Source organism: Talpa europaea (genome assembly GCF_964194135.1).
Source record: "Talpa europaea genome assembly, chromosome: 13".
Lineage (NCBI taxonomy): Eukaryota > Metazoa > Chordata > Mammalia > Eulipotyphla > Talpidae > Talpa > Talpa europaea.
Genome location: NC_140080.1, coordinates 41,685,623 through 41,709,235, shown reverse-complemented (window position 1 = coordinate 41,709,235; position 23,613 = coordinate 41,685,623). Strand labels below are relative to the sequence as shown.

Genomic DNA, 23,613 nt, shown 5'->3' with positions numbered 1-23,613 from the left:
GCTCGCGGGTGCCGGAGGGCTCACCCTCGGCTCCCGGGCCCCTGTGGCCGGGGCTTTCCTCGGGTGGAATCAAAACCTCTTTCCCTGCGTCTGCCCCCAGTTTCCTAGCTTTGGGTTTGTCTTCTGCATTTGTCAGGTATTTGCTTAGCACCTTCTGGAGTCAGGGCGCTATGGTCGTGCAGTGTCACTAACCGGGTGAAAGAAAAGTAAGATGATGATGATAATAAACACAGATTTTCAGAAAGCAAGCCACCTAGGAAAGGAGAAACAGGATTGCTAAAAGGTGCACAGAATTCCAGCTTTTTTTTTTTTTTTAGATTTATTTATTTATGCATACAAGAACTGGAGTACAGGCCAGAGGTGGTTGGGGGGTGGGGGTGAGAGGATTCACCAGAGACAGAGTGGGGAACAGAACAAATAGGTCGACTGAAATACGCTGCTGAGGGGAGCAGCGGGTGAGACAGAGAGGTCTGCTGCTCCATGTGGGTAACTCCCTGGCTGGGGATCGAACTCATGCTGCAGTGGCTGCGGATAGCTTCATAGGTTGCATCTCAACCCTTGCAGCACCAGGGAGGCCCTGGACATCCAGCTTTTGAGGTTCCCTTTGTACTAAAACGGGAAGAAATGCCAAAATGGAGAGATGAATTCGTGGACAGGAGAACACTTTCAGCACGCGTAACAATGCGCACTGTGATGTAAGTGCGCGCTCCCGCATAACAGTAAGATGTTGAGGAAATATCGCTGCGGTTAGTGCCGGCCAGCAGTGGGACAGGGTTTAAACCTGTGTGAAAATTTCATTTTCCCCCATCCTAATAGTGTACCTCCTTGAATAAATTTAACCCATTTATAGACATTATGTTGTGTATGAATTTAAGACCCTTTCATTATTTTAAGATAAAGTCCAGATCCAAATTGTCCTCTTAAACACCCCTCTTCTCCTCCCCAAGATGGGCCAGGCCAGGGTGTTCGGTTTGGTCTAGGCCACTGCTTTGCTTAGAACACGGTGGCATCCGGAACACCATGTGCAAGGGCGAGAGTAAGGGACGGGCCCAGGGTCTACCCTCCTTGTTCCTGGACTGGGGCTATTTCTCCGTTGCTTTCAGGGTAAGCAGAAATGAACACTGTCTTTAGCAAAATTGCATGGGTAGTTTATTTTGTGTGTGTGTGTGTGTGTGTACTCAGTGGAAACTCAGTGTCCTGGAGACAGAATGGGATTTGAGTCTGAAAACTGTTGGATGAACTTTTGCTCCTCTCCTTACCAACTGTGTCACTTTCAGCCTGTGGGGCTTGCTTGCACAGCCGTCTGTGGAAACCTCATACTGACCTCACAGGCTACTGGCAGGGCAAATGAAAGGATGATACAAACCCACTTTATAAACCACAAATAGCTATACAAATGTGAGACATTATTATTTCCAAGTTCCTCATTGTTCCTGCCCACTTTTCCAATTTGCAAAGGTCACTTTAAATTCTAAAGCAGACAATCAACAATTTACAAGTGGATGAAGTTCCAAAAGTTCACTTTTTGAACTCTAAAACGCTTGAAAATCAGGCTACAAATTGTAGTTAAGTTCCCAGGATAACCCACTAATACTTTGAAAAACACTCTTTCATTTGAAATAACCTTTTTAAAGCAGAAAACGTAATTATTGCAAAAATAGAGGCTTTTGTAGAGATTTTAAAGAGAATTTTCAAGACTTTGGAGGTTCTCTAGAGAATTGGAACAGAAGAGTAAAAAGGACTAAGGAGAACTTATATATATATGGGTGGATTCATTTATGGTTGGATTAACTGAAGCGTGTCTGTGAACAATTCTAAACATCAGCAAAAACAAAGCGCCATGATCTCGCGGTGGTTCTGGTTTATATAATACCCATAATTTCCACTAGGTGGCACTGTTGACTAAGTTGCCTACAGCTTGGTTGCTGTCAGGCTGGCTGAATGAGATGGACGCAGAGGCTCTTTGTGGGTTTTGTGCAAGAACTATCAATTTTTTCCTTCACTTTTCCTTTCATGAGGTCTATAATTACCATTAAAATTACCCCCACCTTTCATCAATTTGCCTAGGAATATTTATTGCACTCTACAATTTTCTATAGGAGGAGCTAATGTTAAAGAGCAATGATCTCCAGCCTGACGACACCTGCAATTTAGAAGAGTTAAATATGTACAAACTAATGTAGTTACAAGTGATTATGTGAAAAGTACCAGAAGAGAGGTTAAGTGTACTTGGAGGTCATCAGGATGAAACCAGAATTTCTTAGTGATGGTGCAGATGGTGCTGTGAGCATGCAGTGGGGAGATGATAGCATTATAGGCAGAGAAAGCAGAGAGAGAAAAGGCAGAGAGAGGAAACTGGCCCAGCGTCTGCAAACTGGTTTGGTTTGGCCGCATGGAGGGTCCCCTTGGCAAGCATGGAAGGGGGAGGGAAGGAGGTGTGGCTGCCTGGCTTTCTTCTCAGTTTTCCACTTCCATGAGAGAGTGCGACTCTCTGGAAGGGTCTTTATGGTCTGTCTAGAATCATTCCTTTCTTGCTTGCTTAATACCACACTTTCTAGGTTTGCCTGGTGCTTGTCTGAAGAATTCTATGTGGAGAGTTCTAGCTCTGTTAAAAGATATCAAATTTGGTCCCAGTGAACAATTCCAGGAAGAAAGCTTTCAACTCCCTCGGCCTCCCTCCCAGGCTTGTGAAAACAACTGATACTCCCCAGTCTTGTTCTCAGCCTATCAGGTAGAACTGGGAAGCCCTGGGAAAGAAAAATCTGGAGACTAAAGGTTCTTTGTCCTAGTTAGAAAAACACACTATAGCTTCTAACCTGTCACTCTGCCTCTGGGTCTGCTCCCAGCACGGCCATCCCACAATCCCTGTCAACCCCTCTGAAAAAGAACGTGGTAGCCCACCTTGCTCCCAGTACCGTGGGAGCTATATAAAGTCCAGCTTCATATTCTGGTATTTGGGGTGTCTTCTTCACTGAGCCCCAACCCACCATTCTCAAAGCAGACAAACTGCTATCTCAGGAGGCCATAGGGAGAGGAAGGAAAACCACAGATCGGGGGTTCAGACCCAAGTTCTTGAACTGACTCCCATGTGAGAATCTCAGCTCCTCTGCTGGGTTTCAATGGAGAACTTCATAGCGACTCTCTCCTCACCTGTCCCTGGGCCCCAGATTGCAAGCATTGTATGTGGGGGGTGCTGTGTCCTACTCATCATTGGACCCCCAAAACCTCTTCCAGTGCCAGGCACTTTGTGAGTGGCACTGAGTACCATGGAGAGATCGGTAACGTGCTGTGGATGGAGGAGGCTTCCTTCAGTGCCTGTCTCCTGGGGTGGGGTGGGGGTGTCCATTTATCCTCTGGTGGTTTATTTGCTTATTGACTTGCAGAGGGAAGTGAGATTACAATGAAGTGTTCTGCAAGAAATCCCTCTGCTTCCCCCCTACACCGCTCGTGGCCGTGGACCTGCTGTCCAGTTCCTGGGGCTTCTCCTGGCTCAGGGTCCCCTAAGCTCCTTTGTGCAGGCTGAGCCCCAGAGCCCCTTCCTCCAGCATCTGCCCAGGGCTGTTTGCTGCATGAAAACCTCTCTTGTTCCACGCAGCACAATGTCGCCATTATAGCTCCAACTAGGGAAATGCCACCAGCCTGCTGGGCCACCCTGGGCCCCGGAAAGCAGATAGAGATCTGAGCGGTGGCTGCTGGGAAAGAATTTCATGGATGGATGGAAACCCTTCCTTCTGTGGCCCGTTAGCTCCTTCTTCCAGGGATCAGGGCTCTGACGTGCACGCAGGCTGCAGGGCTTAGTGTCAACAGAGTCCAGTGTGCTGCTCGTGTTTGGAGGAAAAGGAATGTTTGTTTTATGCCCAAATGTGGCATAAAGCCTGCCCCTCCCTTTCGGTTCTTCCTCAGGAAAAGAACACCCTTTAGTTGGTTAAGTGAGGAAAGCTGGAGCTGAGAGAAACCTGCCAGTCGGGCCCTTTCTCTTGTCATATGAGGAAACTGAGGCCAAGTGAAGGGAAGAAATCTTGTCTGAAATCACACAGACTTTAGAAGGAGAATCGGGAGTAGGGTTGGGGCCCCCAACTTGATATCAGCTGAACCACCCTCTTCCCACCCCCACAAAAGTCACTCTGTCCAGTTGGGGGGACATTTTGGGGGAAGAACAGGACTTTGAGACAAGGAAAGCTGAATTTGATAAGTCATGGGCATGATCTTCAAACTCTCTGAACCTCAGTTTCCTCATCTAAGAATAGGGCTTGTAAAGTCTCCCTCACACAGTGTCTGTGAGGCTGGAGCCCCATGCGCCCTAGCGCTTGGTACCTTGCCTGGCTCAGAGGTCACCTCCTCAGAGTGCAGTCAGCACCTCATTTAGGGACATCATGGGGCCAGGGCTTTGTGGGGAGACTTCCTGAGTTCAAGCTCTGCCATGCGCAGCTCTGAAACCTTGAACAAATTACTCAAGACTCCATTTCCTCATCTGTATGGCAGAGGTGAGAGGCATACCCCGAAGATGAAACCAGATGTGTGAAGTGGTTAGTGCATGTCTGCCCCAGGATCAGAGTGTGAGTTCTTACTGTAATCGCATGGGTTTCCTCAGAAGATGCTTGTAGAATATTAAGGGCTATTCAGATCACATCACACAGCCAGGCTGCCCTCTGCAGGGAGCTTTATGTAAATCAAACGGTTGGGATCCACTCTGCTGGTTCCTCTTCCCTGCAGGGACACGGACCCCTGAACTTCTACCTCCTGTTACCCACAGACTGCTCAGGGGTGGCATTTGCTATGGTGTATTTGGAACAATTTCCTCATGCGGGAGGGCAAGACCCTCTAGTGTTAGTCACAATTGTTATTGGATAATAATACATACTTTATTCACAAAAGAGCTTTGGGAACAAGAGGGCTCTTGGTCCGGGCCCTTTCTGGTCAATCAATCGAGGCAAATTCTTCCCCTTCTAGTGAGTTCTATCGGCTGCTCTAGTATGTCCCCTGCCCCATAGCACCTCCTTGGGGCCCTGGACTATTTAAATTGGCATCCCTCTCCCTCAAAGAGCAAAGGCCCACACGCCGGACCCCAGTGTCCCTGTTTATTCCCTATTAATTCCTTTGGGGACTAGTGATGGGATCACAACTCAAACCGGCTCGAAGTGTAACTGAAAGTTAAAGAGGCAAGGCTGAGTTTAAGGCGAGCCCAGATCCAGGAAAGCAAACAAAGCTGCTGCTATTTTCTCTTCAACTCCTGGCTCCACCTTCTTCTGTTTGTTTAGTCTTGTCTCTGGTCTGGGAGAGAAAGGCACCTGGCTGCAGTCCACACACCTTCCCTCTTGTCATTCGGGACTGACCCACAGGGGGCGCTGGTAGTCTGATAGCTCTAACTGCGGCTCACGTGCATCTCCCTGCAGCCAGGTATGGTACCCCGAGCCCATCAATCAGTCCTTACCTCCCTAAGAACGAGTGCTCTAATTCCAGTTTTGCAAGTCTGATTTCAGACTGGGTGACCCCCCCTGTAAAACTGAGGGGAAGAGACACATTCAAGGCCAAAAGCCAATGTGCTGAGCCCAGTGGCGTGGAGAGATGGACTTTAGAGGGATGTTGAATTGACTAGCCCTGCACCTTGGACTTCTGCTTGTGCAAGATCAAGTGTGTGCTCATTTTTAAGCCCCTTTTGAGAAGGTGTTCTTTCCTTCAGCTGGAGGCATCCTGATTGGCAAGAGTGGACAAGCTAGAACTGGCTCCTGTCTCTACCACAGCAATTCAGTGTCCCCTTCAAAGCCATTTCCTCACCTATGATGTAGAGATAAAAACATGGCTTCCTCCTGGGCTGTGACAGAGGCTTCAAAGAGATGATAGCATAAAGTTCTCAGCAGAGAATTAAGCACATTGTTGTGCTAATAACAAGAACTAGTATTACTGTTGCTAGTATTTTTCTCACAGGACGTTACTTGTTGTTTGAACATCCTCTACAATCTCGCAGGACCCTGCATTCTGTGGGACCGGGTCTGAGTAATGCTCCTTCGTCAAATGTGTTTGCTTTATAGAAGGAGAAACTGAAGTCGAGGTAGTGCTCTTTCCAGACTCTTTTTATTTCGAAATAACGTGTGTGATTCAGCCTCTTCCCAAGCCACGCACTTCTACACACGCTAGAAATGACAGAAGGACACAGGACTGGCTTAAAATTATGTGCTTTTATGGGAAACAAAAATATCCAACAACAATAACAAAAGCCCTTCAATTTCACCAAGTTCTCAACCAGTGATAATGAGGCAGTGTCAGTGATTGGTCTGGCTGGGGACATTCTAAAGGGTCAGGAAAATTGAAAGACCTTGGCCAAAAAAAAAAAAAAAAAGATGCAGAGAGGGCGGACATTTTAAATGACAGTATATTACACCCCCCTCTTGGCCCCTTATCCTTTCATCCTTTCAACTACAGTCTCCTCCCTGTTTACAAAGATCCTTCCTGAACTTTGCTCAAACGCCATCTCTTTGAGAAAGCTTCTCTTGAGCTGCACCTGCTGCACCTGCCTTCTCAGTCACGTCACTCACGTTCCCATGCCCACTCCCAGCACTTCCTGCCTTACAACCACCATGTTTGAGTCCTGCCTTATGAGACCCATCACTGCAGCTATGTCCCCCAGACTGGTGCATGTGGACCATCCCAGCATGCCTGTGCTCAGTCTACAGCAGGTGCTCAGCATCAGCAGGTGCTCAGTGAGGTTTTGTTGAATTGAAGTTGGTACCACTCTGGACAAGTCCCATCACTAGCCCCTGAGAGTCTCAGCTGTCATTCTACTTCATCCTTCCTCCAGTCTTCAAAACAGTCCAACTCAAGGTATCGCCAAGAAGAAACAGACCCCACCAGACATCACCAACTCGGGGTCGAAGGTGTGGGAGGGGAGATGGTTAAGATTTCACCCCTGCCCCAGAAGGCAAGGAGGCAAGAAAGGCAGTCACTGGGGGAAATCCAGGCTGACCAGGAGTGGTGCTGGTCAATGCTTCATTTTGGAATCTTGTGAGCAGCCATTCTTCCGGAAATCTCCCCCATGAGCCCCGGCCAAGTTTGCAGCTGGAGTCCAGGACTGGGGGGTCTGGCAGTCGCCCTTCTAGCCTAGAGACCAGCAGTGGGCTGAGGACTTTCTTGGGGGTGTGGTCCAGGTTACCTTCAGGTGTGTGGTCAGAGGCGGCTGTCTAGCTGTTGGGTCGGAGCTGTGGCCACGTTAGCCCTGTGGTGTGTTGAGTGTCAGGCACATAGATTGTAGTAAGGCTGAAGAATACAGGCTGCCCCCAGGGGCCACGCCTCCAAAGGGGAAGGTCAGGAGGTGCTGGGGCGGCGAGGGGGAGGAGGGTCTCAGGGTCCTGCAGCTGCATTCAAACAGGTGTCCCCTCTCCTCTTCTCAGCGCCCGCCCCGTCCCTCTGGTTCTCCACGTCCAAAGGGGCCAGCTGGAGTGGTGCAGGGAAAGGAAGTGCCTTTTCTTCTCCTACCACAAGTCTTAGCTTTGGGCCAGGGAGAGGTTGGGGTCAAGGGAAGGAAGATGAAAGGGCTACAGAGAGGCCAGGCCCCACCCACTTCTGGGTCCTGTTCAAATGAGGAGATCTGGGGGCACCCTCCTAGCTGAGACCCTCCCAGAGAATACCCACCCCCTAGTGAGAAGTGATGAGAAAATCCTTCATGGGCTCTCAAAGGTGCCTGGTGACTTCAGAGGTGGCTGTGGATTCTCCCCTGGGAGGGCTCCTCAGGGGCTAGCAGGTGTGACAACTGTGGGGTCACCATCTGTCCTGGAGACCAGGGAAAAGCATCGTGACACAGAGAGAAGGGAGACTTCGTCAGGCACCTCCTTTAGGAAAGAGAGTTGGACCTTGGGGGACTCAAGTTGGGACAGATGTTTCGGTATAAAAAGGCTCCCTGGTCAAAGAATGGGAGTCCCCTCAAATCCTTTCCCGAACCCCAAAGCACTTAGAAAAGAGAGAGAAAGGAGCATAAAAATACCTCGATGACGTGGGCTAGCCTGGCAGTACAGAAAAGCAAGTCTCATGGCAGGCAGTGAGTCCCATTACACAAGAGAGGATTATACCAAGCTTCAGTATAGAGATTTTACATATATCTTTATATAAGTGCATATATATTTATAGAGCCTCTGCCTAGAACAGCCGGGCTTGCTTCTTCAGTTCATTCCTCTTCCAGAGGGCCAGCCGGTCAAACTCGGAGATGGTCATGCCAAAGACTTGGTAGAACTCTTCCTGGGACAGGTGGCGCTGGAAGGAAGTGGGAGGGGACAGAGAGGGAACAGCCTGAGGATGGGGTGCGGGCTGGGGTAGGTGGAGGCAGGAGCGGTCACTGTGTTTCCTCTGGGTGCCGGGCCCCGTGCCTGGGAGTGGCTCAGCCGGGGAAGTGTGTGATGGATATCTGTTTGGTGGATGCGTGAGTGATTGTCTCCTCACAGGGGCCTCTGGAGCTGGTCCGGGGGTCACCTCTCACCCCCAAGACTCAGGTGGGACTTTGATTTCACTAACACCCCTCAGTATGCCTGGTTCACCTCACCTATCTGCCTCCCTGCTACATGTACCCTGTCCACGGGGGTGCATGGATTCATGCTCTGCTTTTCTCCTTTGAGAAAAAAAGGGGGTGTGCCCATGGTTTGTATTTCCTTTTTTTTTTTTTAAAGATTTATTTTATTTATTTATGCACACAAGAGCTGGGGTGTAGGAGAGCTGAGAGGATTCACCAGAGACAGAGTGGGGAGCAGAACAGGCAGATCTACTGAAACACACTGCTGAGGGGAGCAGTGGGCGAGACAGGAGAGGTCTGCTGTGCCATGTGGGTAGCTCCCTGGCTGGGGATTGAACTTGTGCTGCAGTGGCTGGATAGCTTCATAGTGCTGAGACTTAACCCCCTGCACCACCAGTGAGACCCTATATTTCCTCTTATTAATATTTTTTACAAATGCTCTGGAAGGCTGTTTCTGAGACCAAAGAAAAAAATTTCCGTTCATATTTCTCCACCTACTGAAATGTCCTGAAAACTGGGCCAGAGAATCATTGTTCTGCATTCAGGGACACCCCCCTCCACCCCGTTCTGCCTCCCTCCATCTCTCCCCCTTTGAAAGTTAACACATTGTCTAACACTTTTAGAGTTAGACATATATGGCACTTAAAAGGTGGCAAAATGTTAACATTTGGTGTATTTAGGTGAGTGGTAGGTGGATGTTCATTTCACTTTTCTAACAACTTTTTTGGAGTTCTGAAATTTTTCTCAAAATAAAATTTTAAACTACATTGAAAGAGAGGAACATATGGCCTCTATCTTGCCTGAAAATGTCCTGGATTCACTGAGCTGACCTGTTGGTAGTAGTTACATTACCTACTAAAGCACTGAAGAAGACTCTGAGAATCAGGTACACAGCCAGGTAATGCCTAGCCACTCCTCTGGCCAACTGTCACTATGAAATAATATTTTGACCACATTTGCAGAACTTCAAGAAAAGGTAATATTGATACTTTCGATAGCTGTCACTGGCTGCTGGTGACCTTGAGCTGATTTTTCAATACTTAGCATTAGCTAAGAACATCAACGAGTCCTTGAATTGCATTTGGTCATACTTAATAGTTCATCTCTCATTTTTCTCATTTAACCCTCTAGCCAACCTGAAAATCAACAATAATTTCCATCCAGTTCAAAAATGAGAAAACCAGAAGTCAGAGAATTAAAATAACTTACTCGGCCAAGAGCGAGGGAAGGAGGAAGGTCAGTAAGTGGCAGAGCTGTGACCCAAGCCCAGACTTTCTGATTCCAAATGTGGGACTCCAACTGTCCCTCTTGGTCAAGTCCATTAACAATTCATAAATAAGTGTTTCTATCATGAAAAACTTCCATGAATTTGTGAAAGAGAAAGGAGCACAAGGCATAGCCATGCCCAGCCCCCAGATTCAACAGTTATTAAGAGTTTGGCATATTTGCTTCATCTCCTTCCTTTGCGGAAGTGTTTTTACAGCAAACCCCAGCTATCATGTCCACTCGTTCTATTACTGCGGTAGATAATCACAAACACACTGGCCACTTCCTCGGGAGCCCACAGGCCACGGCCACACCTAAGAACGACCAACAGTAAGTCCTCAGAGTCACCTAATCCCACGCACAACAAGAGTTTCACTGAGGCAAAGTGACTTGCCCAAGGTCACACACCCATATCGGCCAGGCTCTAAAACCAGCTCTTCACCCTTATGCTTCAAAGTCTGTGACGAAGGTCAAATGGGCAGAGCTGGTGAAAGTCCCCTGAGCAGCCAGGTGGGTGGAGGCCCCAGTTGGCCCTTGGGTGGGGAGTACAGAGTAGAAGCTTTAGACTCCTTCAGTGCCAGCGTCTAATTGTCTCAAGAATGTCTTTTTCAAGGTAGTTTGTGTGGCCAGGCATTTGAACTGGGGCCACACCACGTATGGCTGTTACGTCCCTAAGTCTTTTTTTTTTAAAAAAAATATTTATTTATTTATACATGCACTGGGTACAGTCAGAAGTGCGGGAGGGTGAGAGAACCCACCAGAGCCAGAGCGGGGAGCAGAGCAGGCAGACTGACGAAGTACACTCTAAGGGGAGCAGTGGGCGGCAGGAGAGGTCTGCGTGCCATGTGGGACCCTCGCCCAGTGGCCGGGGATCGAACTGGTACTGCAGAGGCTGCAGGCAGCTTCATAGCCCAGTGCTCAACCCTGCACCACTGGGGAGGCCCTGTTACATCCCTAAGTCTTACCTGTGCAGACAGTGCCTGCTTCACACTCAGGCTGTTGATGTACCCATATTTGTTTTACTCTACTCAAATGAATGCTGAAAAATAATTTGGATGTGAGGGCACTCTCTTCTCTACTTTCACAGGAAAGACAGAGCAACAGTCATTTCTTCTTCTTTGCTCTTTTTTTTTGTTGTTGGAGGTAGTGGCTACAGCTGATCACCCGATACTGGTTTCTCTACTATGCTCAAAAATCTTTTTTATGAGGCCCAGTGGACATGTTAGAGGTGACAGGGATGGTAGCGCCACTCTACTGAGTAAAGCAAAGCCTCTGCAGTAGGCAGCACTGAAGGAGACTGAAGCTTCTACCCTGTACTCTCCACCCAAGGGCCAGGCATTTGAACTGGGGCCACACTACGTAAGGCTGGGGCCTCCACCCACCTGGCTGCTCAGGGGACTTTCACCAGCTCTGCCCATTTGACCTTCATCACAGACTTTGAGGCATAAGGGTGAAGAACTGGTTTTAGAGCCTGGCAGATATGGGTGTGTGACCTTGGGCAAGTCACTTTGTCTCAGTGAGCCTCAGTCACCTCTTCTGGGAAGTGGGAGCATCCCAGCGCCTGCATCAGGGGAATTGAGAGGGAGAATCAGGCAATGTGGCTCATGTGCCCACTGCACAGGCTGGTGAGCGGAAATCACCTGGCCCCTGGTCATTCTCACTCTGGCAACGACCTCTCTGTGTGCTCCCCCAGGTGATTGAGTCCTCATTGGCCTTCATCTTCTCTCCTGTGCACTGTCACCTCAGCCACACTCACCTCCTGCAGTCCTCAAACACACCAGTCTCACTCCTGTCCCAGAGACTTGGCAGTGGCCGGTCCCATCGCTCTTGGCTCACCCTCTCTCCCACTTCAAGTCTGGCTCTGATGTCCTGTTTCAGTGAGATCTACCCTGCTCATTCTATTTAATGTGCAAGCCACCCCTCGATTCCCAGTCCCTTCACTGTCCCTCCTTTACTTCTCTCCTTGGATATTAGTACCTGCCAACATACTATGTCATTGATTCTCTGTGTCACTTACTATCTGTCTCTTCACATGAAAATGCCAGCTCCAAGAGGGCAGGGTCTTTGCGCTGTTTGTTGATATGCAGCACCTTGGACAGCACCTGGCGTGCAGATGCGTTTGCTATTCACTGGATAAAGGAAGACCGAAGCTGAGCTCCTTAAAGTCAGGGTCACGGTCTCCTTCTGTAGAAACCTTCCTGCAGGGGGTGAGAGTAGTGTCTCTACAGCCTACATCCCCAGGGCCTCTGAGAAATACAGATGCCTGGGCTCCTTGCCAAGATTATGATGTAAATGTCTAGGGTGAGGCCTCTATTGCTGTTTTTAAAAGCTTCTTGAGTGATCCTGGTGCTTAGGAAAGGTTGTGCTTCCCCGGTTTGAGCTTTTAGGTGTCCTGAAGCAGGTAAGGGAGCAACTGGTCCTCCAGATGAACCAAGGTCCAGAATTTCCCTTCCCTGAATGCAGGCTCCCTGGCGCTGCCTTGGGAGCTGTCCCGTTCAGCACCAGCAGACACTCTGGTTGACATGAAAGGAGGCCCTTTAAATGCGGGGGGGATCACTGCTTCTTGGGCTGCTATCCCAGCTTGTCAGAGCTACAAGGACTCACAGAGCTTCCTCCAACCCCCTACTCCAAACAAATTCCTCAGTTGTCAGTGTCGGGGGTGTTGATATTCTGAGCCCCCTTAGAAGCCTGCATTCAAGTCCACAGACATTTGCTGACACCTCTCCTAGGCCAGGAACCGTGGAAGATGACAGACTGTCTAAAAGGAAGTGGACATCTCGATGATGTGATACAATGGGGGGGGGGCTTGATGCGTGCTCTGGACACAGGGTGTGGGAGGCTAGATGAATAGGGAAGCAACACCCTCTATGGAAGGGTTGGCAGAGATTTGGGGGCACACCTGTCACTAGATTGGGAACCCAAGGAGTGAGGATGCTGGGGAGAAGGGAAAGGCATTCTAGGAAATGGGAAAAGCAGGGGCAGGCATGGGGTGGAGAGGGAAGAGCACTCGTGGATCAGAAGTGATCTGGGACAGGAGCTCCACACCACGCGGCTGGACTGTGAACGCCTGATGCCATGCCTGGGCCACCTCTACTCTTATTTATACTATCCCCACTGCTCATGAGGCTGTTCTTCCTCTCTCCAGCCACCCCAATCTGCCCACCTTCAAAATCCTTCCTCTGTCTGGAAGGCTGTGCAAACTAAGCCAGCTATCCTGGTCCTCTCTGAGTGACACCAGTGGGGCATTGTGAGGAACAACTCGGCATGCCAGCAGATTCTTTGCCAAGGGCTCTATGCGTACCGCCTCATAGATATCATTCGGCAACTTGTGGGAAGCACAAATCACCCCCTCTTGACAAAGGAGTAAACTGAGGTTTACAGAGCAGCCGAGCTCCCGCCTGGGCTGGGCAGGCTCAGAGCTGGAGCCGAGTCTTCTGTGTTCATTTCTGGGCAGCGCCACCCCCCTCCTCATCAGTGCTGCTGGCTGTGCTGCCCTGTGCAGAACCAGCCCTGCACTGCTGACCAACAGACTGAGGACCTCGAGCACAGGCACCAAATCTAGCCCTCTTGTGCCTGCAGGAGGCCCAGCCCCAGGTGGGGACACACAGTGGCTGTGACCACCGATGCTAACAGAACCGAGGACAGCAGGGAACAGTCTTAGACTATGGAAATGGGGTTTGAGTCTGCTTTGTCAGTAAGTTGTGTGACCCTGGAGTCATTCATTCTGTCCACCCTTCCATAGCTGGCTTAGACCAGGCCACTTCTGGGATCCCTCTGAAGCCAACTTGCTCAATGTTCCAGACCTACCTCTAAGCGGGTCCGGTCCACATCCTTGGGCAGCCGGTTCCGGCCTCTTGTGGTCACCAGCAGCAGTTCATAAGGGTAGATCTAAGGAGAGAGGGAGGTTTCCAGGCTGGGGGTGGTGGTGGACTTGTTCCTTTTAGCCACATCTCATTTTTGGATTCCCTCCTCTACTCAGAAAGATTAGTCTGGAGAAAGCTGGTCTGTCCTCTTTGGAGTTGCCTGGTAGCCCCAGGGCACCCCAAAGGCAAGGCCCAGATGCTCTAATACTGCCAGGAATAAAGTTGGTGGCATTTGGAATTAAGGTGGGCCCACGGCCTCCTGAATGTAAATGGCCAGTATGTGGTGACTGTCAAGACTCTAGAAAGTCTTTGAGGCCTTGAGGGACTATGGGATTTCAGTAGGCAAGAGAATTGGGGCAGGCTCATGGACAGGAAGTCTAGGAGGAACTGGAAATGCTGGTCTTGAGAGCACCCCTGGGGTTATTTATCTGTTTCCTTCCCTGCATACACAGTGTTGTCAGCCTCTGGCTGGTCCCCATGTAGCAGCTCCCAGGGTCCGGAGACCCCCAGGGTCTGTGCATCTCCTTTACCTTGTATTCTGTCGAGAGAAAAGAGACACACACAATGGACACTCAGCGGTCTCTGCTTTGCATTGTTACTCTGCCCCTGCTTACACCCGCCCTGTCCTTGCTGGACCCGCTGTGGCAGATAACCAAGGCTGATCCGAGCACAGTGGGTGGCCGGAAGGATCCAGAAATATGGCTTTGGGGTAAAAATCCCTTTTGAGGTACTAAGAATAGAAATGCGAAGAATCCCGAGGTTGGGGGCTCCACTGGGGAGACCCTCCCATCCCCCAGGGCTCTGCTGTGAGCTGTGCTCCTGCCTGAGCTGCCTGGGGGAGCTGGGGGGGGGGGGGCTGGCAGGACAGCGTCCTGGCAGAGAGCATGAACCTCATGGAAGTTTGCTGGGAACAACTCAAATTTGGCTGAGTGTCTCCCTCCCCCCTGGGGCTGGCAGGCAATCCTGGCTCAGCAGTTTTTCCGGGAGAAAAGCGCTCCCGATGGAACCCAGATGGGACAGATGGCCTGGAGACCATCCAAGGCCAGGGCCTCGGAAGGATGAGGGGAGAGGGAGGGAATGGGAAGTGACAGCAGTGGGAAACTTGGGTTTGAACAGAGCCCAGCTCTGGGGCAGGATCTGCAGCAATGGCTTGTGGAAGGTCAAGCACAGTTAGGAGTGTACATGGACTGTCCTTGAGTCCCGAGACAGGCCCGTGCTCACCTCGCATGCCCCAGTTGACGGCGTTCATGCTGTCGTAGTGGAAAAGGTCTGCGCTGGGCGTCTGCGGAAGACAAGGCCAGAGCGGGCCTGAGGCTCCTCCTCCTCCCGGGAGCACTCACCCATGCAGAAAGGGACAGACCCACGGGACACGGGGGTGGGGGCTTCAACCTATGCCCGCACATGGCGGGCACTCAATACCCACTCACTAATTGGTGAGTAGCATCTCAGGCTTTCTCTCACGGCTCAGATGCCGCTTTTTTCTATAACCTGCCCACAACTGCAAGTAGTCCTTTCCCCAAATGCCATTCTGCCAAGCCCCCTTCTCTTGCCCATTTTTCCCCATAATATTCTAAATTGTATACAATACTTCTAAATTCATAATATTTCCAAATTCTATACAAAGCTTCTAAATTCATATTTCTAAATTCTATACAAAGCTTCTAAATTCATCATACTTCTAAATTCTATATAAAACTTGACCTGTTTACTATTTACTTCTTGCTTTCTGTTTCTGTGGTAGGATATAAGGCCCGAGGGGCAGGGGCCTTGTATGTGGCTGTTCTCAGCACGGGAGCAGTGGCCGGCATAGACAAGGCTCTCAGGAAATGTCTGCTCGAGATGCGTGTTGAGGTGGAGTCCGTGTGCTCCTCAGCAGGAGCTCACTCTCCCTGGACGTCTCCCTGTTGTGGGCTCTAGCCCAAAATAACCTCCTAGCAGATCTGCAGTTTCCACTGGTCCTTCTAACGGCTCTATTCCATGCAACAACCAGAGTCCACTGAAAATCCAGGTCAGATCAAACAGCACCCCTGGTGGAGACCCCCAAGTCCTTACAGTGCCCAGGACCCAGTGACATTCCAGTCTGGCTTCCTCTCCTGGCTCACTCCACCCCGACACTGGCTGGGGCCCACTGCGTCCCCCTAGCCCAGGGACTTAGAAGCGCCCCCCTCTCTGGATGGTTCCTGCAGGTCTTTCGGTGGCGAAGTCCCTGGCCGCCCCTCTTGGACTCCTGCTCGCCCCCTGCTTTATTCTAGCACTGTGACCACTGACTTCGCACTGCATGTTAACTGTGTGCTTGTCAGTCTCCCCGGCTAGAACATGAGCTACCTGGGAGTTTTATTTCCTGCAGTAACCCTGGAACCTAGAACATTCCTGCCACATAGTAGGTGCTCAGAAAATAGACCTCTGTCTCACTGGCCCTGCCCTTTCTCCATCACCCGTCAGGTAACACAGCCTCTCATTTTGCTAATAAGATGGATTTTTCGTTTCTTTTCAGTCCTGAAGCCAATCAGCGGTCTCTGTGAAGGTTATGGGTCATGCCGCGTCTCACCTGGAGGCTGGCACTTGGGCGGGGGCCGTGGGGGCAACTGGTCTGGGCTCTGGCCCTGGCTCCGCACTCACTGGTATGAGAGCTCAAGCACGTCCCCCCTGGTCCCCTGCCTCCACCCCCACGTCTTCACCCACATGCAGGGTTAATAATAGAATCTACCTTGCCTCTTGTGAGGTGGCATGAGTTAGTGCTTGCCAGGTGCTCAGCACAGTGTCTGGCAAGGAGTGATGGCCCAGTAAGCACTGAGGAACACCCATGGCAAAAGAGCAATCTTGCCTTTGGCTTCCTGGCCCGGGGCTTTGTCCCACAGTGACCACTTGAGCAGTGGTGAGGCTGGGACTGTTAGCATCTTGGGATGGTGCTGCCCATGTGGGGTCCCCTCTTACCCTGTGCAGCCCATTTCTTCTGTAGGCAGGCAGGGAGGCAGATTTGGAGATGAGGGGGTCTGAAAAGAAGGAGCCAAAACAATTACAAGGAACCCCCAGCCAGGGGTCCTTCTCCCTGACTTATCAGCTGCAAATGGCTCATATTACTCCCCACCAGTCTCTCCCACTACCTCCCAGCTTTGCAACTGACTGTCTTAGGGGTGCCTACCCCTGCAGAATCCTAGGCCCACCTGAAGTACCCAAGCAGCCTTCTGGCCTTTACCTGCACCATCATCTTCCTCTGAGGAGCCCTGTGCCCTGCGCAAAGGCCCTCAACCTCCCACTCAGGACCCAGCCAGGCAGGCGTCCATGTGGGTGGAAGAGGCTTGGGATTTCATTTTTTTCCCTGGAAGGAGTTGTTTGTGGCAACTCTGGTTCCAGAACCTCAAAATGGAATCTTACTGACTGTGAAGCATAGTGCTGTGCTGTGGGTCATTTAAGGTCACGGCCCCTGTGGCCACCCCAGCTCTGGCCCACCCAGGACATGATGGACTTGAGGGCCTGGAAGGCAGAACTCACCGCTGTCAGCCAGGTAGTGGGACCGCGGGGCTGCAAGAGAGAAGTCGGAGATCAGTCAGTGTTCGTGGCGACAGACAGACGTCCGTGGCTCTGACATCTGGGCTGCTCTGGTGTAAGGAGGGTCCTCCTCTGTTCCCTCCTTTCACCCTGGTCAGTTTCCATCCTCCCTTTGCCCCGTGCTGGGAGCATCACAGGCGCTTCTTGACATCTACTGCACCAACACCATTGCCCAGAGTTGAAGTTTGCCCCGCAGAGCCTGGGGTGACAGCAGTGCCCCTCAGAGGTCAAACAGGGAGTAAAGCTCCTTCCTTCATCCCTGCTCTGCCACTAGCAGATGCGAACTTCCGGGAGGTAATCAAGCTTCCGTATTCTCATCTTTCAAATGGGGGTGGGGTGGGGTGTGGAGAGATAGTGTCTCCTTTCTACAGTTATTGCGAAGAAAATACTAGACACACTAGAGTAAGAATATACTAGACACACTAGAGTAAGGCGCCAGCACAGTGCATGATGCAAAACAAACAAAACTGGCTTTATCATCATCAGCACCACCATCATCTTTATTCTCACCTGGAGTCAAGGCACAGACTGGTGAGGAGGGAAAAGTTTATGGCCGTGGGGTCACCCTCACCTGGCTCCGTCACTTACTGGCTTCCTGACCTTGGACGAGTGACAATCTCAGGCCTCTCATCTGTAAAGTGAGGTTCACTACCCTCTGGGTCTTTGTGAGGATCAGAATGCCCATGTATCTACAAATTCCTGGCACATTATCCATCAAGTACAGACTTGAGATAGGATTTCCTGGCAAGACTGAATCCCACATATATAAGAAAGAGAGGAGACAGAGCATGTGTGTGTCCAGAAACAGGGAGGAACTTACAGTGAGAGAGTCTTAGGGCAAGGTGCTTGAAGCAAGCCTCTGCTTGCATACCTCCAGTGACAGAGGGATCACTACCTCAGTTGGTAGCCCTTTATATTGTTGAGCCATATAGACCATTAAGTGATGTTTTTTCTTTACACTGAAACTGATTAGAAGCCATAGCTTCAGATGCCCCAATGAAGCAGAAGCGACTTCTTAGAGCAGGGCATGACCCCCACCCCCATCTGTATTCCAGACCCAGGTGAGCCCAGAAGAGTTCAGATTCAATGGCGGGGTAGGGAGGAAAGCGCCCCCTTGTGTTTGGGTCTCCGGTGCAGTGCTTACAGCCATTGAGGGACATCTCATAGCCAGCTGTGTGCAAGGCCTCCCGGCTGCTGGTGGAGCTCCGGGGCGGGGTCCAGGGATCCGCATAGGAGCTGGACCGGGCCTTCATCTCCTCCTTCAGGATCAGCCGGCCAATTCCGCTCTGGAGCTGGTGTGGGGGTGAGAGGGGTAAGATGAGTTAGAAGGAAGCAAAGAACACAGGTGGAGCAGCCTTTGGAAGGGCTGAGGCATCGACCCTACTGTGAGCCTCTGTCATTTCTGCCTTCTCAGAGTCCCTTGTTCTTGGCAGCACCCACATTTTCCTTTGCAATTTCATCTCTCTTTCACAAGTAGACTGCGGTTGAAGTGGGGCTCTTAGGATGGGCATAAAAGACAGGCCTGGCCAATGACAGGGCCATATGCCCTGGCCACAGTGACTGGTTCAACAATGGGCTGGGGAGTCTTCCCTGGGACTCGGAGTGGAGTCACTGGCACCCATCTCTTAAAATAATTTTTTAATTGAGATGAAATTCACCAATCTATATTGTATTCTGTCTCTATGGATTTACCTATTCTGGACAATGCAAGTAAACACAATCCTATGATATGATTTTGTGTCTGACTTCCTTCACTAAGCATTTTGTTTTTGAGGTTAAGCCACATTATTGCATGTACAGTATCTCATTCCTCTTTATGGCTGAATAATTTTCCATTGTATGGAGAGACCATGATTTATTTATCCATTTGGGAGTTTGTGGACATTTGAGTTGTTTCTATGTTTGGATTATTGTGAACACTGCTACTATGAACACTTGTATACATGTATTTGTTTGTGTGCCAGTTTTCAGTTCTTCTGGGTGTCTGCAAAGAGTGGAGTTATTGGGTTCTATGGTAATTCTAAGTACTTTTGTGAAGAGCAGTCAAAATATTTCACCAGCAGCTGTACCACTTTCCATTACTGCAATACGTGAGAGGTGTACTTCCACTTCATGAGGACCTGCCTAAGCCTGAGGCCAGGCTCAAGAGAAAGGAGAGACAATTTCTTTATGGCCACTTTTTGAGAGGCTGGATCCAGCCGTACCTGAAACTAACACCACCATTTGACTTTTCAGTTAGGCAAAGCTAACCATTTCTTTTTCCTAAAATAAGTGAGTTTGAATCTGATTTATCACTTGCAAATTAAGAAGGCTTCAGATACACAGCACATAAGCATCTCATTCAGAGGCATGGCCTGCTTACCTTATGCATGCTGCGGTCAAAATCGTCTTCCTCTCCTCCAGATGAGAACCTTCTGGCTCGGGGCACTGCCAAAAGACAGCTAGGATCAGCTCCAGCATATGCTCCCCACTCAGCCTCCCCTGGGGAGAGGGCACAGAGGGGCAGTAGAGGCTAGCCAGGGGCTCTCTTGGCTCTGGCACTTTCCAGCTGTTTGAAATGCCCCCACTCTGGGCCTCCCACATGCTACTGTAATATGCCATTCCCTGAACCCTATTCTCTGGTCCTGAGGGCAGGTGAAGCCTGATCAGAGCTAATAAGCATCAGTGTTGCACTTTGCTGCTGCTGGCAGGACAGTCTCTTTCTGACACAGTGGAGCTGCCTGCGCTTGCTGGAGCTCATGTCGCTGTGATGGGGGCAAAGCCACCCAGGGCACAGGTCAAGTCCTGATGACACTCATTCATCCTTAGATTCAGCTGTGCCCCAAGTCAATACACCTCAAAACCTTTCAGTCCATGACCCAGGAAGTCCTATTTTGGCTTAAGCCACTTGGGGTTCATTTTTCCTTTTTTTTTTTTTGTGACCGAGTGATCTCATCTAAGACTCCCCATTTGTCCTCAGGTTGCTGGGAGTGGCTCCTCTGTCCTTGCAGCCTCTGCTCATGCATCTCCCAGGGCACTGGCTACTATCCACTTGTGTTGTGCTATGCTTGTGTCTCCTCTTTTCTAAGTGGAGAATTCTTTGGCAATGAGGCAGGGGTCACCTCTGAACTCCTATGAAGCTTTGCTCAGAATGGACATTCAAGCAACAAAGTATGTTGCTCAAAGAGGAATAGAAAGAACATTCCTCTCCACACTGGAAAGAAATGGCTTGGGCTATCTACTTGGAATGCTGCCCGAGAGCACCCAAAATGCCTTGCCAGGTGCCTATGGGAGACTTCCTTCTCCCCGCATGCTTGTCCCTATCCCCCAAATCATTTTGCACCCCAGCTAAAGTGATGTCTTAGAGACAGAAATCTGACCATGTCACCACTTTCAGTGAGTTCCTACTGTTTGGGACACAGACCAACATCTTTACTTCCACCCAAAAGGCCTCTGGGATCTGGCCCCTCACCCTTGCCTATTCCCTCCTTCTCCGAGCTCCGGGGTAAGCTGATGCCTTTCCTTTCTCCAGTGGAGCCGCCCTCCCAGCCTGGGTGTGTGCACCTGCACGGCTACTCTGCTGCTGCCCTGGTCCTCCCCTGGCCACAGCAACCGAATCTCTGTACCCAGGACTTTGGTCATCTTCCAGGCTGGACAGTGCCCTCCTGCCATTGGTTCTTCCACCTGCTGTGTAGCACCTCCTGTGCACACCTATGTCCACAGCGCAGACACCTGGTCTATTTTGCTCCCATTGCTTCCCCAGGGTCCATGACTGGCCCTCAACATAGGCTTACTGAATGCATACGTGAATGATAGTGTGAAGGGGAGGGTGGCATCTGCCTGGTCCTCTGTCCTCATTTTATGTGACAGGGCTGTGGTCCTTGGTTACCTGTGGGGTGGCTTACCTTTGGGGGACCCATGGTAGGTCCAGTATTCAGATTCCGCGGCATAGTAGGGGTCTGGGGAGTAGGCCGGACTGTATTTGGAGGTCTGGCTAATGTCTTCACTTGTTTTGCTCTTGGTGGTGGTTGACAAGTCACCTGCAAAGGACCCAAGGAGAGGTCAGGGGAGGAGAGCGGCCTGGCAGAAACCATGTGCCCTGTCCTCTGTCCAGCCAGGCTCCAGCCCAGGGACTCAGGATACTCAGGCCAGGGGCTGGGACATGGGCATTAGAGCCGGGGAGGCACTGGAGCCAAGTTAGGCATCTGAACATCAGAGAGGAGCAGGGCTCACCCGTGACCACACAGCAAGGCAGCCCCAGCTTAGGGCTCCTTCCACCATATTCTATGGACTTCTGGGGTGCTCCTAAGGAATATGAAGGCTGTGCCTCTCCAAGTAAGATTTAGACAGGTGCCAGGTGAGCGTTAGCCCTTACCTTTTTCACCCTCTGCCTTGTTATGGATTTAAGTCATGTCTAGAATGTGAATTACCAAGTAGGGCCACAATGTATGTTTTCAACCTTCTCCTCACACTGAAATGCCCAATCCCACCTGGGGGGCGCTATGTGGCCTGCAGGAAGGAACCCTGGGTGGGGAGTCAGTGACCTGGGTCTGGTCCCGCCTCTGCCATTTAACCCAGTTGTTACACTGAGCAAATCCTGCCCCTCTCTGCCTCAGTCTCCTCATCGGTGAGGATCAGGATTGGTCGGCTAGCTCAGATACTATTCAGCTTCCAGTTTCCACTTGAAATCTGCGACACAGGGTGATCACTGAATCCACCATAGACAGCGACTCTGGCCAGGGCAGCAGCTCTGGCCCAGACACTCAAGAGTCTGGTGAGGATAGAGAGAGGGCTGGGGGAGCAAGCGCCCCATCATGTCACGGGAGAGAAGCTGTAGGGACGTGCTCTCTGCTTCTCCCTTCTCGGTGGTGTCTGAGCAGCTGAGGGTCCTGTGTCAGGACCTCCCCCGGCGCCACTTGCTTCCAACGTGCTGATTCTCTTTGACTTGGGTCCTGGGCAGCCCCTCCCACCCTTGCTGATTTCCCCTTATCACCTCTTCACCACCATCCGCCTCTGCCCCGCATTCCTCTTCGGCCTGCTTTGGGGCCAACCTGGAAAACTCCGTGCAGTCCTGAGGTGCCTCAGCTAAGGTGGAGGCCATTTTTGGACATCAAAACAGACAGCGTGTCAGGTCGGTGCCTGTCCGTGGCCCCCAGGGGCACACACATGACCTCCAAGGCCGTGGGTAGACTCACCTGGCCAGCTCCTTTCAAAATCGAGGATGTCTGTCTACACTGTGGGTCTTGGCACCTACAGCGATGGTTTACACCCACTCTGCACCCCACCAGCTGAGTGAGTGTGGACTCAGAACAGGGCCTCTCCTGCCCATGTCCATAGTCGCCCAGTTCTGGGCTCTCCTCTGTTATCCAGAGAGACACACGGGCGTGTGAGGGCAACATGGGAACAGCGGCAGCTGCACCGCCATGTCCTGCGCAGGAGGGACACGCTTGGTCAGCTGAGCATGAGACTGACTGGGGTGCGGGACTGGGCCCTGGGTGCTCTCCTACTGGGTGCAGGTGGGAATCAGGAACGACTCCTGGCGTCAGGAAAGACTCTCAGTATTTGGGATCAGGCCCCTAGAGAGGGGCTCGGGGGTACATCTGCTTTAGTAGTAAGTCTGTCCGGTACTAGGGAGCTACAGACCATTCTTTCATAAATACTGCATGAGTGAATGAATGAATGAATGAATGAATGAAGGTGAGCACCTCAGTGATGCACGCCCTCATCAAACCTCCACTGCTCTAAGCAGTGGTTCCCAAACTGGGCTGGGCATTGGAACCACAAGGATAAATGGCTACAATTACAAAATTGCAAATCAATAGGTCTGGGGTGGGGCGTCCAAATCCGCGTGCCTCCCATCGGATGCTAACCAACTAGCCAAGTTTGAGGATCAGTGCCTCGGAGTGTGACACTCTCAGGGTGCTAACATATGAAGGGGTGCTCTGAGCACAGAATTTAGGGCGTCAGGGTTTAGGGGTTGGAAAGGAAGTGGGAAAGGGCTTAGGGGATATGAGGCCTTTCTTGCTCTTTTGTAATGATGGCAAACTCCTCCCCAGAGTCACCCCCAAGTGACTGTCCCTCCCTAGGCCTGGCTGAGCCCTAGCTGCCTCTATCATACCATGCCGTTTGTAGATCGGGGGTTTCCGGTAGATGTTACTTTCTCCAGCTGCCAGACAGATGGGAGGGGCAGTAGGAGGGGGGGCAAGGGGAGAGGACAGAGAACAGAGGAGAGACAGAGTTGGTCAGTCGATCTCAGAAGAGAGGGCCAGCAACCTTCCCCAAGGCGCCACTGTCTTCCCCTGGTGAGTTTCCAAAGCTGAGCTCCCAACCTCACCCCATTGGGTTCAGGAGGGGGCTGGGTGGATCCAGACGGAGCGGAGGAAGGGGCTGAGGCTTGCGCGTGGGCATGCAGGCACAGGGCGGGGTGCGCTCGGCAGGACCCCATGCAGGAGGGTGTTGCAA

At 51.0% G+C, this 23,613-nt stretch overlaps 1 protein-coding gene across 1 annotated transcript in view; it reads right to left on the bottom strand.

Moving 5' to 3' along the window:
* Positions 1 to 8,127: 8,127 nt before the first annotated feature.
* ABLIM3 (actin binding LIM protein family member 3) overlaps positions 8,128 to 23,613 on the bottom strand; it is a gene marked incomplete at both ends in the record, with an annotated part of 104,498 nt that continues 89,012 nt past the window's right edge. The window contains 10 exon segments of the mRNA XM_084252243.1: positions 8,128 to 8,241; positions 13,568 to 13,648; positions 14,154 to 14,161; positions 14,845 to 14,905; positions 16,558 to 16,616; positions 17,116 to 17,145; positions 18,317 to 18,464; positions 19,535 to 19,599; positions 21,057 to 21,191; positions 23,270 to 23,317. Of these exon segments, the coding sequence (XP_084108369.1) occupies positions 8,128 to 8,241; positions 13,568 to 13,648; positions 14,154 to 14,161; positions 14,845 to 14,905; positions 16,558 to 16,616; positions 17,116 to 17,145; positions 18,317 to 18,464; positions 19,535 to 19,599; positions 21,057 to 21,191; positions 23,270 to 23,317 (749 nt within the window).